Source organism: Tachysurus vachellii, chromosome 24, assembly GCF_030014155.1.
Source record: "Tachysurus vachellii isolate PV-2020 chromosome 24, HZAU_Pvac_v1, whole genome shotgun sequence".
In the NCBI taxonomy this organism is placed as follows: Eukaryota; Metazoa; Chordata; class Actinopteri; order Siluriformes; family Bagridae; genus Tachysurus; species Tachysurus vachellii.
Genome location: NC_083483.1, coordinates 9,816,526 through 9,830,455, shown reverse-complemented (window position 1 = coordinate 9,830,455; position 13,930 = coordinate 9,816,526). Strand labels below are relative to the sequence as shown.

At 37.0% G+C, this 13,930-nt stretch overlaps 1 protein-coding gene across 11 annotated transcripts in view; it reads left to right on the top strand.

The window, feature by feature from the left end:
* The window catches only part of mcf2la (mcf.2 cell line derived transforming sequence-like a), a 72,557-nt gene extending 59,148 nt beyond the window's left edge, over positions 1–13,409 (top strand). For 7 of the 11 annotated variants that reach the window (XM_060859961.1, XM_060859960.1, XM_060859954.1 and 4 more), the window contains exons 14-30: positions 427–473; positions 565–632; positions 1,185–1,251; positions 1,399–1,514; positions 1,607–1,676; positions 1,869–1,961; positions 2,706–2,798; positions 3,116–3,241; positions 3,564–3,785; positions 4,364–4,456; positions 4,568–4,646; positions 5,221–5,394; positions 8,512–8,580; positions 10,113–10,219; positions 11,152–11,261; positions 12,019–12,122; positions 12,251–13,409. In XM_060859961.1, the coding sequence (XP_060715944.1) occupies positions 427–473; positions 565–632; positions 1,185–1,251; positions 1,399–1,514; positions 1,607–1,676; positions 1,869–1,961; positions 2,706–2,798; positions 3,116–3,241; positions 3,564–3,785; positions 4,364–4,456; positions 4,568–4,646; positions 5,221–5,394; positions 8,512–8,580; positions 10,113–10,219; positions 11,152–11,261; positions 12,019–12,122; positions 12,251–12,330 (1,718 nt within the window). In that variant the 3' untranslated portion in view covers positions 12,331–13,409. Of the gene's footprint in view, positions 1–426; positions 474–564; positions 633–1,184; positions 1,252–1,398; positions 1,515–1,606; positions 1,677–1,868; positions 1,962–2,705; positions 2,799–3,115; positions 3,242–3,563; positions 3,786–4,363; positions 4,457–4,567; positions 4,647–5,220; positions 5,395–5,720; positions 5,814–7,654; positions 7,730–8,479; positions 8,581–10,112; positions 10,220–11,151; positions 11,262–12,018; positions 12,123–12,250 lie in introns of those variants that run through there. The other 4 variants (XM_060859964.1, XM_060859963.1, XM_060859956.1 and 1 more) reach the window with 4 other exon arrangements.
* The last annotated feature ends 521 nt before the right edge of the window (positions 13,410–13,930 follow it).

Genomic DNA, 13,930 nt, shown 5'->3' with positions numbered 1-13,930 from the left:
CAATTAGAAATAACTATTTAAAGAGTGTTGTTAATATTGTCTGTTTGTCTCCATCATACACTCAGGTCAGATATTATGTTGTTCAGCAGTGCATAGTAAGGAGATCTTTTATCTCTGCTGCCATCTTGTGGCCTGTTTTGAAATTGCAAAAGGGATTCCAGACATTGTGTGTTGTGTTGCTTTCAAATTGAAAGAACTAGGATAGCAAACATGGTTGTAGCATTTACAAACTATGATTTAAATACACGCACACACACATGCTTTTTTAAGCACTATGAAGAATGTTTGAAAATATTCTGTATTTGAATCTCCCTAGTCTTAAAGAGTGCTGACTGTTTCTCTGATGTTTCACTGATTTTATATTAGTTTGAGAGTCTGTGAGACTGAATATTAAACGCTCGGTTATTTTTGCTTTTTTTCACGCAGCACATAAAGAGAGGAGTTTATCATCTGACCTAATCAACAACAAGAAAGTAAGAATTTTACTTGAACTTGGCACTTATAGGCTTCTGTGATGTGATGTATTTATGTGACTAATATTGTGTGTGTGTGTGTGTGTACCAGGGTGATACACTCCTGCAGAATGGCAGATGTCTCTCAGAAGAGGAGGAGAACCTGGCTGTACTTAGGCGGTCAGTAGAGGGCAGAAGTCAAAGTTTAAAACTAATCCCCAGTGGCATTGTGACCTACTGATACCACACACACTGTTCTTTTAGTATGGCATAAGAAGGCAAACTTATTAGTGTTGTTAAAGTTAAAGTTCATAATTATTAGCACCCTGGGGGAGGGTGTGTGCATGTGTAAAAAAACATTAACATGAATTAACAGTAGGAAAATATGACATAAGTTTAATATTTATTTGAATAAACAACTAAATAATAACAATATGAAATTCTGTGTGAAAAAAACTGTCAAGATCGATAGACAGACAGACAGACAGACAGACAGACAGACAGACAGACAGGCAGACAGACAGATAGATAGATAGATAGATAGATAGATAGATAGATAGATAGATAGATAGATAGATAGATAGACATATATTTATCTATAAATGTGGAATCAATCAGATGTTTTATAAAGAACCTTAAATGATCATGAACAATAAAGATATATTAAATGTGACAAACCTAGTTATGGATACATGATATATTGTGTGTGTGTGTGTGTGTGTGTGTCTGTAGGCATGTAATGAACGAGCTGTTGGAGACAGAGAGGGCTTATGTAGAGGAGTTGCTGTGTGTACTGCAGGTAAGTGCAGCTCTTATATAATCATAAAGAATACTCCCATGTTAACTCCTAATCCAAGCTGCAGTGTTGGAGGAAAAGACCTTGTGATTGTTTTGAAGTTTTGAGCTGCCGTGTGTGTGTGTGGGTGTGTTTGTGTGTGTGTTCCAGGGTTACGCTGATGAGATGGACAACCCCAGCATGGCGCACCTCATCCCCATCACCCTTCACAACAAGAAGGACGTTCTGTTCGGCAACATGGCCGAGATCTACCACTTCCACAACAAGTGAGGCTTTGTCTTTATCATTAATTACACCTTTGGGTTTTAACTAATAAATAACATTCTATCTGAGTTTTTATGGGCTTTGTTTGTTCCAGAACTTTCCTCCGAGAGCTGGAGGCGTACACAGACTTCCCCGAGCTCGTGGGCCGGTGTTTTTTAGAAAGGGTATGTTTATTAAAAATAACAAACAGCAATAAAATCTTTCCAGTGCATCATATAGAGTATACACACACTCTACTTTAGCTGTAGAATAAGAAAACAGATATTGTTGTTCTTATTAGATCAGATCAGTAAACTAATCACTTACTTTTCCCACCTCTTTCTTTTTTCCTTCTTTTATTTCCTTTCCCGCTTCAGATGACAGACCTACAGATTTATGAGAAGTACTGTCAAAATAAGCCACGCTCCGAGTCGCTATGGCGACAGTGCTCCGACTGCGCTTTCTTCCAGGTAATCCTTGTGATGCTATTATGTGTTAATCACAGGGACTCCACAGATCATCACTTTATCTGGAATTTACCTGAAAGCATTTTGAATATTAAATGAATTGATAATTGTTACAAGACGTTGCTGCTGAAATTCGTTGTATTGCATACAGTTACTTTCTTAACACAAATGCCTGGATAACTGTTGGGGTTTTTGTTTGAAAATGCCATCATTTCTGATTATAAATAATACAGAATTCATATTTATCCTGTTGGTAATTACTTGATTTTGGGGGGAACCGTCATGTGACCTAAATGAGGATGTTGAAAGTGACTTCATTCCTTATTGTGAGTCATTTTGATCTGGTTTTATTTGTGTGCTGTTCAGTTACACTTGTAGTAGCTTTGAGTAGTCTGAATAAATACTACATTTATCTTAAGGATTCCTGTAGAAAGCTTGTTTGGTGACTGTGTTAGTGTGCAGTGAACTGGCAACTGAGTGTTTATAAGCTGCGAACACAAAGATGAAACCTTTTTTATATCTCGAATGGGTGTGTTGGAGAAAAGAAAACACTAAAGTAAGGTTAGGAAATAAAATAACAAAGTGTGCAGGGACTTTACTGTAAGCACTGGGTGTGTCTCTGCAGGGAATGTGTGCACAATTTATGACATGAATTACACACAGGGGGTGTGGGAATTTCTAGGAATAGGGCCATAATCCAGGTGTGTGGTGTGTGTGTGTGTGTGTGTGTGTGTGTGTGTGTGATAGGAGTGCCAGAAGAAACTTGAGCACAAGCTGGGCTTGGACTCGTACCTGCTGAAACCTGTACAGCGCATCACAAAATACCAGCTCCTCCTCAAGGTACAATCCTCCCTCAGCAGATTCCTGACAGCACACACGTCACACGTCAGGCTTCCCGTAAAAGTGCAGAACCACAAATATTTGCACGTTCCTCTTCAGGCTGATGTGTGATATCGGTTTAGCTTTTAGTAGACGTCGTGTTATTAATGGTTTATTACAAGCTTTGGGTGTAAATGTTTTCATGGATCCTTTTACACTCACCTTATATAAGATGCTTTATTTAGTGTTTCATAGATTTAGTTTAGTTTGGCTTTTAGTCAGAAATGTCTCACTTCACTAACCCGTGAGTGTGCATGCTGGCTCTTGTCTATCTGCAGGAGTTATTAAAGTACAGTAAAGGTTGCGAAGGCTCGGAGGACCTCCAGGAGGCGCTCTCGTCCATCCTCGGCATCCTCAAAGCCGTCAACGATTCCATGCACCTCATCGCCATTACAGGATACGAGGTACAGGGGCCCGAGTGGCTTGTTTCTACTCACACACACACACACACACACATCAAGTTTTGTTTGTTATTAATTATTATTAATGGTGTTTAATAACGTGACGTTTTTTGGGCTGTCAAATATGAAATGGATCACGAGCATGATCACAAATTATTAGTAAAGTAAATACATGTAAAGATGATAATCAGACATGTAGCTAGCTCGCGGTGTGATGTACAACATATCGTAAAAGTGTAATTGTTCTGGTAGATTTGGACAGCCATGACTGCTGTTAAATAAATCACTGAGACTCGAGCTGAACTTGCTGACCTGTTGTTACCAGGGGAACCTGAATGAGCTCGGCAGGCTGCTGATGCAGGGCTCCTTCAGTGTCTGGACCGAGCACAAGAAAGGTCACGCCAAGGTGAAGGACCTGGCACGCTTCAAGCCGATGCAGCGGCACCTGTTCCTGCATGAGAAAGCTCTGCTGTTCTGTAAGAGACGCGAGGAGAACGGCGAGGGCTACGAGAAAGCGCCTTCTTATAGCTTCAAACACTTCATCAATGTGAGACAACTAATAATAATAATAATGCATTTTATTTCATGGCGCCTTTCAGAACACCCAAGGTCACCTTACAAGCAATATACAGGTCACTGCATAAGACAAAACACACAGCAAACAAACAGTATATACATATAAAGTGCATTTAAGTCTCAATAAAACATGTTATAAGAAAGCCTGTATAAAAAGATATGTCTTAAGACGTGTTTTAAAAGCCAACAAGCACTCGCTATTGCGAACATCGAGGGGAAGAGAATTCCATAGGCGAGGGGCAACAAAACTAAAAGATCTGGCACCCATAGTAGTAAGTCGAATCCGAGGTACCACAAGAGAAATTGAAGATGAGCTACTGTAGAAAATACACCATTTCACAAGAAATTACAATGTACAATGCCTCGGATAATAGATCTTTTTTTTGTAAAAGTGGAAAACAGCAATATATGTCTATAAGTAGTGTCTTTCAGTAGGAAATTGTCTCCACCTAATGTTTACTTTCTCTAATGGATATGTGTTACTTTCTCATAATCTGTGATTATGATGTCACTGTCCTTCCCTTGAAATTCTGTTTCCTTGTGCATCAGATGAGTGTCGTGGGCATCACGGAGAATGTTAAAGGAGACAGCAAGAAATTTGAGATCTGGTGCAACTCCCGAGAAGAGGTCTACATCGTCCAGGTCTGCGCTCATAATACAAATATTCTTTTATTATTTAGCACACTGAAGCCTAGCATGTTAATTCACATTAAAATAATCTGAAATATTTTTTTCTTTCTTTTTTTTTTCCAGGCACCAACAGCTGAGATAAAAATGGCGTGGGTGAACGAGATCCGGAAAGTTCTGACCGGTCAGCTGAAAGCCTGCAGGGGTGAGACAGAGGGAGGGAGGAAGACGGGTGGGAGGGAGAGCGAGAGAGAGAGTGAGTGAGAGTGAGTGAGAGAGAAAGAGAGAGAGACAGGGAGCAGGATGGAGGGAGGAAGAGAGAGTGATAGAGCGAGAGAGTGACAGGGAGGGGGGGGCAGGGAAAGGGGGCAGGGAGAGGGGCAGAGAGAGAGAGGGACAGGGGGCTCGGGAGAGAGAGGGATCAGGAGTGAGGGAGGAAGAGAGAGAGAGAGAAATGAATGTCTCTCAGTCCAGACAGATGTGTACTGATGTTCTCACATACTGTTATGATCCTAACTTGGCTGGTATCAAATTTGTACAACGTTTCATCCCCTTTCCTATTTTTCTTACTGATTTTGACAAAAAAATATTGCAAAGTTTCAGCCAATTCAGCAAATATGCCTAAAGTATATCAGCATTACATCAGAATTAACATTATTACCAAACAACAAAATGCTGGCAGGTTTTCAGGAAACAATACAAATCTGACTTGTATATAATGTAAACTATTGCAGTAAATTTATTAACAAACCCTGTTACTGTGTCACTCCGCACCACAGAAGCGATTCAACAGAAGACGTCCGAGCAGCTTTCTCCACTTCCCAACTCCATCAGCCTGAGCCCCTTTAAAACCAGCCAGAAGAGTCAGAAGAAAGGAGAGGAGAAGAAAACTGAGCCGTCGCTTCCTGAGCTCAGCTTAGTGCCTGCAATGATGAACTCAGACAAGGTCAAAGGTGAGTTTTTTTTTTTTACTTAAATCCAGGACATTAACTGGCAACAATCCAGTTCCACTGAATCCAGAGCTGTTGATGTTGCTGGTATGATATCCGTCGTCTTCAGACACTTACTAGCTAATGCTTTGTTATATTATATAGCTATATTATATATAAAACTAGCATACTTGCTTTGCAGGATTCAGGTAATCATCTAAAACCTTTAGTGCTTCGTTCCTTTTTTTCTTAAATTTTCTTGATGGACTAATCCTTTATTTCTCCTCCTCCCCCCATCTCCATGCTTCCTATCTTTTATTGCTTTTCCCTGATCTCTTCGTGCTTGGTAGACGACGCAGTAACCAGTCCCACCACTGACAGGGCCGCGGTTGCTAAAAAACGTTTCACGCTGCAGGGCTTCAGCAACCTCAAGAGTCAGAAAGGTATAACAGGATTCCAGTTCATCCTGAAAATCAACAAGCTAATTGTGGCCAGGGATTTGCACTGACTCTTAATTATGCACTGATAGAGAAATACAGATTAACTGATAGCTGTAATGATATTTTGTGATTCTCGGTGCAGAGTTGCTAACAACAGCTGGTGCTAAAAGCCTTACGTTACCGCTGGTTACACACTGCACACCAGGTACAGTGCAGTTATAAACCACTAGACATACTTAGTTTGTCATTGTGTATGAATGAAGATCCAGATACAGTGAAGGGAAATATGTATTTGGATTTTGTTATTTATTATATGAAACTTCCAGTGCATAGTCACTTCAAATTGACATGCGTAATTATTATTATTTTTTTACTTTGTACTTTTATACAAAAACGTATGTATTTAGAAGATACGATACGATAAACTTTATTGATCCCACAGTGTGGAAATGCACTTATCACAGCAGCTCACAGACAGATAAAGTGCAGGAATTAAAGACTTACTACGATAATAACAAAGCAAAGTTTAATATAATACAGTATCAACAAAAGTAACAATAAAAAACTTTACTATAATTATATACATATAAGGAATAATAAAAAAAATAATTATATAACATATAAGCAAGAACTGTTTAAAGAAAAATGAACTAGGGAAAAAAGTACTCATGCACTACAGGATTTATCATTTTAAATGAAGGTGAAGGAGTTTCCTAATATTCCTAAGAACAGCAGTAGTGAAGCAAATTAATTAAAGACCTTACCACTTTTTACCAGTACACTAGTTTTACATTTCACCTGAGAAATGGAAATCAACTTATCAGACATTTTCAATCAGTATAATTTCTCACTTTTAAAATGAGTAGAGTTTTTTTCTTTCTGTTGATAACCTTAGACAGAATTTTAGTGGTCGAAGGTAACAGTTTCAAATTTTAGATGCTTATGTACAAGCACTTGGCACTTCAGATAGCAGAAATGGGTTTCATTTCACCATTTACTTTAAAGATAAAGAATCTTTTTTTTTTTTTATAAGAGCCATTAATCATCACTGACTTTTAATTGGAGTGACATTCAACAAATTCAGTGCTAAACATGGACACAGTACACACACACATCTCAGACTAATGCTTAGGAAGCCGAGAAAGAAACAAGAAGTCAAAAGAAAAGAGTCGCAGGATGACCTGAAAGCAGTGGGAACAACAGCTGCATGAATATGAACAAAAAAAAACGATAAGCATTGAAATACATTGCAAGTATTTCTCAATATTTCTTACTCTAGATTTCACATTTGTTGCAAAATACTAAAAAAAAATATATATACTTTATTTTTTTCAGATTTATTATTACAAATACTAAAAGACATTAAATGTGTAAATTTGAAGTGGATATATGCACTGAATGCAGGTCATATAACAAAGAATGTAAGAGTATTTGTTTCCCCTCAGTGTGTATTTAGAATAGGAAAATATTCATCAGACCTAGCACTCTAACTAGAAGTCCCCTGAATATTCGTGGAGTTATGAACACTGTTATATAGTCGTTTGCCTTTAGTCATGTGTGTTAGAGTAGAATCATTATCCAGCAGTCATTTCCTCCTGTATGACTCCAGTAGAAGTGTTCATGTCTGTGCCTCTCTACAGCGTTCCTAGCGTCTCTTATTACTAATGTAAGATTGTAGAAACATCCTGCTTCTTAGTGCCAGGTTTTAAACATTTAATATGTGCGTTGCTTTAGTTCTCATTTATGACTATATTCTGCTTTTTCCTGCCCTCCCTGGGCTGTCTTATCTTTTCTCTCTTTTTTTTTCTTTGCTCTCTTTTCCCCTTTTGCCGCCTGGCTGACAGGATATCCCCCTAGTCCTGACCACAAAACTAAGCGGCATGAGATTAAGAGTGATCCCACGCCATTTGGCTTCAAAGGTACACTGGTACTTCACTAGTACTTCACGAGTCTATTACTGTACGTCCCTTAGAGTCCACCCACTGCTCATGTACCTTTAACCAACAGTTTTGTTTTTTTTTTCCCACCAATGATGTTCATGTACTGTGGATTTATCCTTGTCTGACTTTTTTTTTTATAGCCATTCCATATTTTCTCATTGTTGTATTTCCATCATTCCAACATGCCGTCATTGTGAATGGTATTTAATATATTAAGTATATATACAGTATAACCATATACAGAACTACACTGGGTTTAGAAGGGGAAAAGAAGGTGTACTTGTTATATCTAATACATTTGAAGCTTGTTTCCTTTTTCTGAATTCACACTGATTTCAATGGCTTCTTGTTTACTGTATGTGCTCACTACATAGTACAGTAATAACTTTGCACTGACTTCATACTCCATTTAAGATTCAGTCAAAAAAAAAAACAGTAAGGAAGCAAGAGTCGCTTTTTATGTCGCTTTTGGGACTTTGTTTAAGGAAATTATATCCCTAATCTCATTTAAAGCAACTAAATTTGAAGTGTTTTGTTTTACTTCAGATTCATTATGCCTAAAATTGGACTAGTATCCAATCAGTAAAATTTTACTGAGACTTCTCTGCTCTTTACAAAGCTTCATTGTGTTTATGGAATAAAAAATAACATGTATTCACATCATAATAATAATAATAGTAATCACCTAGTTAATAAGTCAGTAAATTTTGACACTTTGGTTGCTATCAGGCTCTGACTGGTTGCCTCTCCCTCGGACGCAGGTCCTCCCATCTCCCTCAGCCGGGACAAATGGCTGAGCACTTCTAACCTTGTACAGGCTAAGCGCAGAGGTAAATCCAGCTGCCTGGTGTGGGGTGAACTCTGAAATTTTCCCTACTGCCTTAGTTGCAGAAATCAAAATCACTAAGACACAAAGGTGTGCTTTAGAAGGTTATAGGTATATTTCACCACTGTACATTTTTAATCCACGTACTATTTAAAGTATTTACACAATTGTGTCTTAATTGTAAAAAAAAAAATCTATTCTGAAATTATGCATGCCTGTTTGTGACTTGATGAAAGTACTATTTCTGTCAGAGATTAGAGATCTTACTGGCTGGTGTTATCAAATTAATGGCACTGTATGAGGAGTGAAACACTACCTGTGTTTATATGTACAGCGATATCAAATTACGATCTGGATCTGATTTTAGCACTTTATCCAAATCCTCATGTAAACCGAATAATCTGAATTAAAACCAACGCCTACAGTAGCGTTCAGCCTCTGTTCAGTGAATATATTCTGTAACTCTGATCTCTAACCAGATTAAAAAACAAGCTTGTCTACATCTTTGTATCAAAGTATAGTATGACATTTAAAATCTAGTCATATTTGTCAGGCATAATCAAAAGGCAAATCAAAAAAGAGGCTCAATGGTGCTTTACATCACATGTTTGTTTCTGTGGGTTTACAAGAGGATTTATTTTGAGAGAAATCTGATCACTGACTGTTTTGTGAAACACGAGTTTTCCCATGATCAGATTACTTAAGTGCATTTAAACACATTTTATTGTTTCCCAAGTTAGATTATTTTGTATCTCTACATATTCCCTTGTGGTTAGTGCTTGTTTACATCAGTTGTATTGGTAAAATGAACATTCTTAAAGAGAACATTCAACCATACACACTAACTGGACTTGAACTGGAGGTGAATTTTATAACTTGTCTGTTAAAAGAGATCATTTAGGAAAAGACATGAGGCAGAGATGGAGGTAGCAGAGATGAGGATGTTGAGGCTCTCTTTAGGAGTGACGAGGATGGACAGGATTACAGTAGGAATGAGCACATCAGATGGACAGCTCAGGTTGGCTGTTTTGGGGACAAGGTCAGAGAGACTAGATAGAGATGTTTTGGACATGTACAGAGGAGGGAGATGGTTATATTGGTAGAAGGATGTTGGAGATGGAGCTGCCAGGTAAGAGGTCAATAGGAAGGACAAAGAGGAGATATATAGATGTGTTAAATGAGGACATGATTGTAACTGTGTGAGAGTAGAGGATGCTGAGGATAGAGTTAGGTGGAAACAGATGGTTCGCTGTGGTGACCCCTAATGGGAAAAGCTGAAAGTAAAAGAAGAAGAAGATGATTATAAATATGGCATCCAGAACTACTTTCTTGAAGTTTGTTCTGTTTTTGTCTGTGTGTGTGTTTCGTTCTCATCAGCTGATTTCTAGTCACGGAAAGACAAATCCTGTTGATTAATTTCCCACTCTTGTTTTCTTTTTCATCATCTTTCCATCTTGTCACATAGTCAGAGTAACTGGAATGGTGGTTCAGTCATCTGATATTATTTTTTCTCCTCCGTCACTCCTCTTCCTACAGGCTTCAGTAAGGCCTCTTTCTCCATGGACGCCTCGGAGGAGAATGACGGGTACTCCAGCGCTGAGGACCCCTTAAACTCTGACCCTGAGGACGAGGGGAAGAAACTGGTAGGTCCAGTGGCGTGTTACTCATTTTATTTTTATTATATTTTTAAATTCTATCTCACACTTTTTTGTTTTGTTGAATATTGTAATAATATGCAAGGAGTGCATTTCACTGAAATTTCTTATTTCACCTAAAGGACTTAATTGGCTTTAAAGATGCAGTTTATTATTTTTCTGTAAGTTTCCAGACTTGTAATAATCAGGTAGTTAGAAAGAGGCATTTCGAAAGAAAACTGTTGTTAACAATAATCTCATACAGTAGGTTTTCATTTCCTTATTTCCGGCTTTGCTTTTTTTCTGGCCCAGAAATGTGTTAGAAGCGTCCTTGCTTTGAACTTTGGCCTTAAATTTCAATTTACATTTGCATTTGTGATTTCATATAGAAGTAAGCAGTGATTTCACTGATACTGCAATTCACCTTGGCCAAGGACTAATAAAATATGACAAACTGCTCCTTTAAAATGACAAACTGCTCCTTTAAAATTACTCTTGTATTGTTCCAAAAACAGACTCTCTTGTTATCACTACTACGACTTTTTAATCAGCTTCACTCCATATTAGTGCTTTTTTTTTTTTTTTTATCTTTTTGTAATGAAACTGAATGGAAACTGCTGATTTTATGCCATTTTTCTAATTCATTTTTAAAAATTATAAATTCTATACAGACTGTTTTCCCTTTTCAATGTTATAATGTAGCCTTGCAATTTAAATTGCGTATATTAAAATAATAATTAAAATAATATTCATAAAACTCAGTTTAACAGTTAATTTTTTCACCTGTTGCCTAAAATATAAATTATATATGGTGATGAAAATCATGTGCCTTAAAAATGTCTCCAGGTTTCATGATTTAAAGGTTTATGTCTCATTTATGAGCCCTGCTGTATATAATACACACAATCATAATGTGTGCTTGTGTGTGTGCGTGTGCGTAGTCTCCAGGCAAGTACAATGTGGTAGCCGACTACGATAAAGGAACTCAGGATCTCACAGTAAAGAGTGGAGACATGGTGCAGCTGGTCCGAGAGGGCGCTGACGGCCAGTGGTAAGCTGCTTAAGGTTTATTATTGACCGAATGTGTATAAAGAAGCCTACAGGAAACAGATGGGGGCAAAAGTTTACACCCCTTAAGTTTCTGAATAACAAAAATAATAAAATGAGAAGAGAATTTCAAATGGTTTTGAAATATGAAACATGGGTGTGTTCTAAATCAAGACAGGACTGAAAAAGACAAGTGAGAGAATCCACAAGCTGCTCAGAGCATGTGAAATACAACGGCCTGAGCTTGGAGGTTTTTAGTATTTAGATTCAAATGTCTTTTCAAATACTTATAGAACTGAAAAACTGTCATATTCAACACTGTTATCTTAAAACACACTATTTGGCCATTTTGCTTACATCAGAAAGCATTTATTTTGTGCTGTGGGTTTACAAACTGTTGCACCGAACAGAACCGTCGCTGCTGGTTTTCATTCTGTATTTGTAGCGCTAACATGAACTGAATAGCATTTTTTCAATTTATGCATATGGTTAATAATAACTAATGATTTTTATTATATGATTGATGATTATGATTATTATTATTAATAATACATATTTTTTTATGTTCATTATTATATTGTTATAATTATTACTAATGAACTAATTGGTAATGATCAAATCATTAGAAGCATCTGTATGGATATATTTACAATCAGAATATGAGAATTACAGGATCTGATGTGTGTGTGTGTGTGTGTGTGTGTGTGTGTTTGTGTGTGTGTGTGTGTGTGTGTGTGTGTGTGTGTGTGTGTGTTTTACAGGTTTGTGCGTAACCTGAATAACAGTAAAGAGGGCTGGCTGCCGGCTGCTAACCTGCTCACTCTGATCGGAGAGTCAAAGTCTTCGCAGTCTCTCACCAGCTCAGGTAAACAAGCAGTATCCAATTCAAACTTCAATTACACACACACACACACGCACCGACAGTATAAAAATATAAATGATAATATATTAAAAGTCACTTTGACTGAATATTTGTGTATTTTGTCTAAATAGAAGGCAGTGGCTCGGGCAATCTGAGCACGTCATCCAGCTGCAGTGAGACATACACCAGCTTCTCCGACATCAAACCCTGAGGCCTGAGACTCCATCCTGCCTCTATAGCACTGCCTCATGGCAGCTCCTACACACTGCACTTTCTGCTGAGACACTTCCACCTCCTCCTCCTTCTCCTCCTCCTCCATGCATTTCTTTATCGGCAGTCACGCACACCTTCACTCTCAGCTATTTTTTCTGCTCGTGTTATAAGGAGAGACAGAATAAACTGCACTCCTTCCCAAAAATAAGCTATTTATATCATTTATTAGTGCAATAGTCTGCGATTACAAAAGCAACATACTTTATCCACTAAACTGAAAGCTGTGACCTTTAGTCTTGTACTCAGAGGCTCAAAATCGGTTTTGGAATATTTTCAGGAACATTAGTTTTCTACTTTGCCAACATTGTAGGACTTGAGCATTACATGACGTGGATACAGATTGTTGGAGTCGTGTCCAGTTTCCTAACTGTGAATTGTCCTGTCTTATTTACTGTATGTATTAATCAGAAACAGCTGTATATTTTAGATTAATTCCTGTATAATATTTGTACATATTATTACATATTATAACTTGACCTTGTTTTTTCCCCATGAAATGACAGTATATATATACATATTGTATATTAATGATTATGTATGGTCTCATCGTATCTGGAGCTTGTCATCTGCACTATTTTGCTATTTTACGGGCATTACGTTATTTTTTAAAAATTATTATTATTTTATTTTATTTTTGTACAAATTTTTCCCAAACAGTATCTGAACATAGGTCACATTATTTTATTGCACATCTATATACCGGTTTTAAGCAAGGCTTAAACAAAAGGCTGGTAATGATACAGCAGGTCTTTTATTTATACATTTATCATCTTGTCCCATTTATTATTTTATCTTATTTCTCTATAAACTGCACATATATTGTTTTACACCTTGACTTCAGTCTGCTGTATTTGTCTCGTGGCACATTGCCCTTGTATTTCTCTATTTTCATATTTGTAATAAAGGTATTTGTCTGCTCTGTATGTATATGTGTAAAGTGTAAATATGTATTTAAGAGTATGTATGAATTAAGAGAGATTAAGCTTGAATAAAATTCATTGAAACATTTTGCCTTCATTGTGCCTCCGGTCTGTTCTGAACAAGCAGCATGTTGGTATTTTCAGGATTTTAACTGATCTGTGTGTAGAATGAGTCTATAACTTGTTAATAAAGGAGAACTCCATGATGCTCTTACTTTAATCTCTGTGCAATACATCTATAGTGTATGTGCGATTCCTACAGATCAGAACGTCAAAATATTTTCCACTACTGACAAAATTGTATTGTATTATATGTGTGTGTGTATATATATATGTATATATATATATATATATATATATATATATATATATATATATATACATACATATATATACAGATTAACAAAGAACAATGTGTAATCCTTGATGTTTTCTGTAAAGAGAAGTTTATCCAAAATGTATGGAACGAGTATCAAGTGTTCAGAAATTGTCCAGAATCTTAAGTGATAAAAAAATAGAAATGTTTGGTATACATGGTAATGAAAGGTTCTTTGGATGTTCCATAACATTCATGTAACTAAAATGAAATTGCATAATGAATAACGAAGCAGGGGGGCA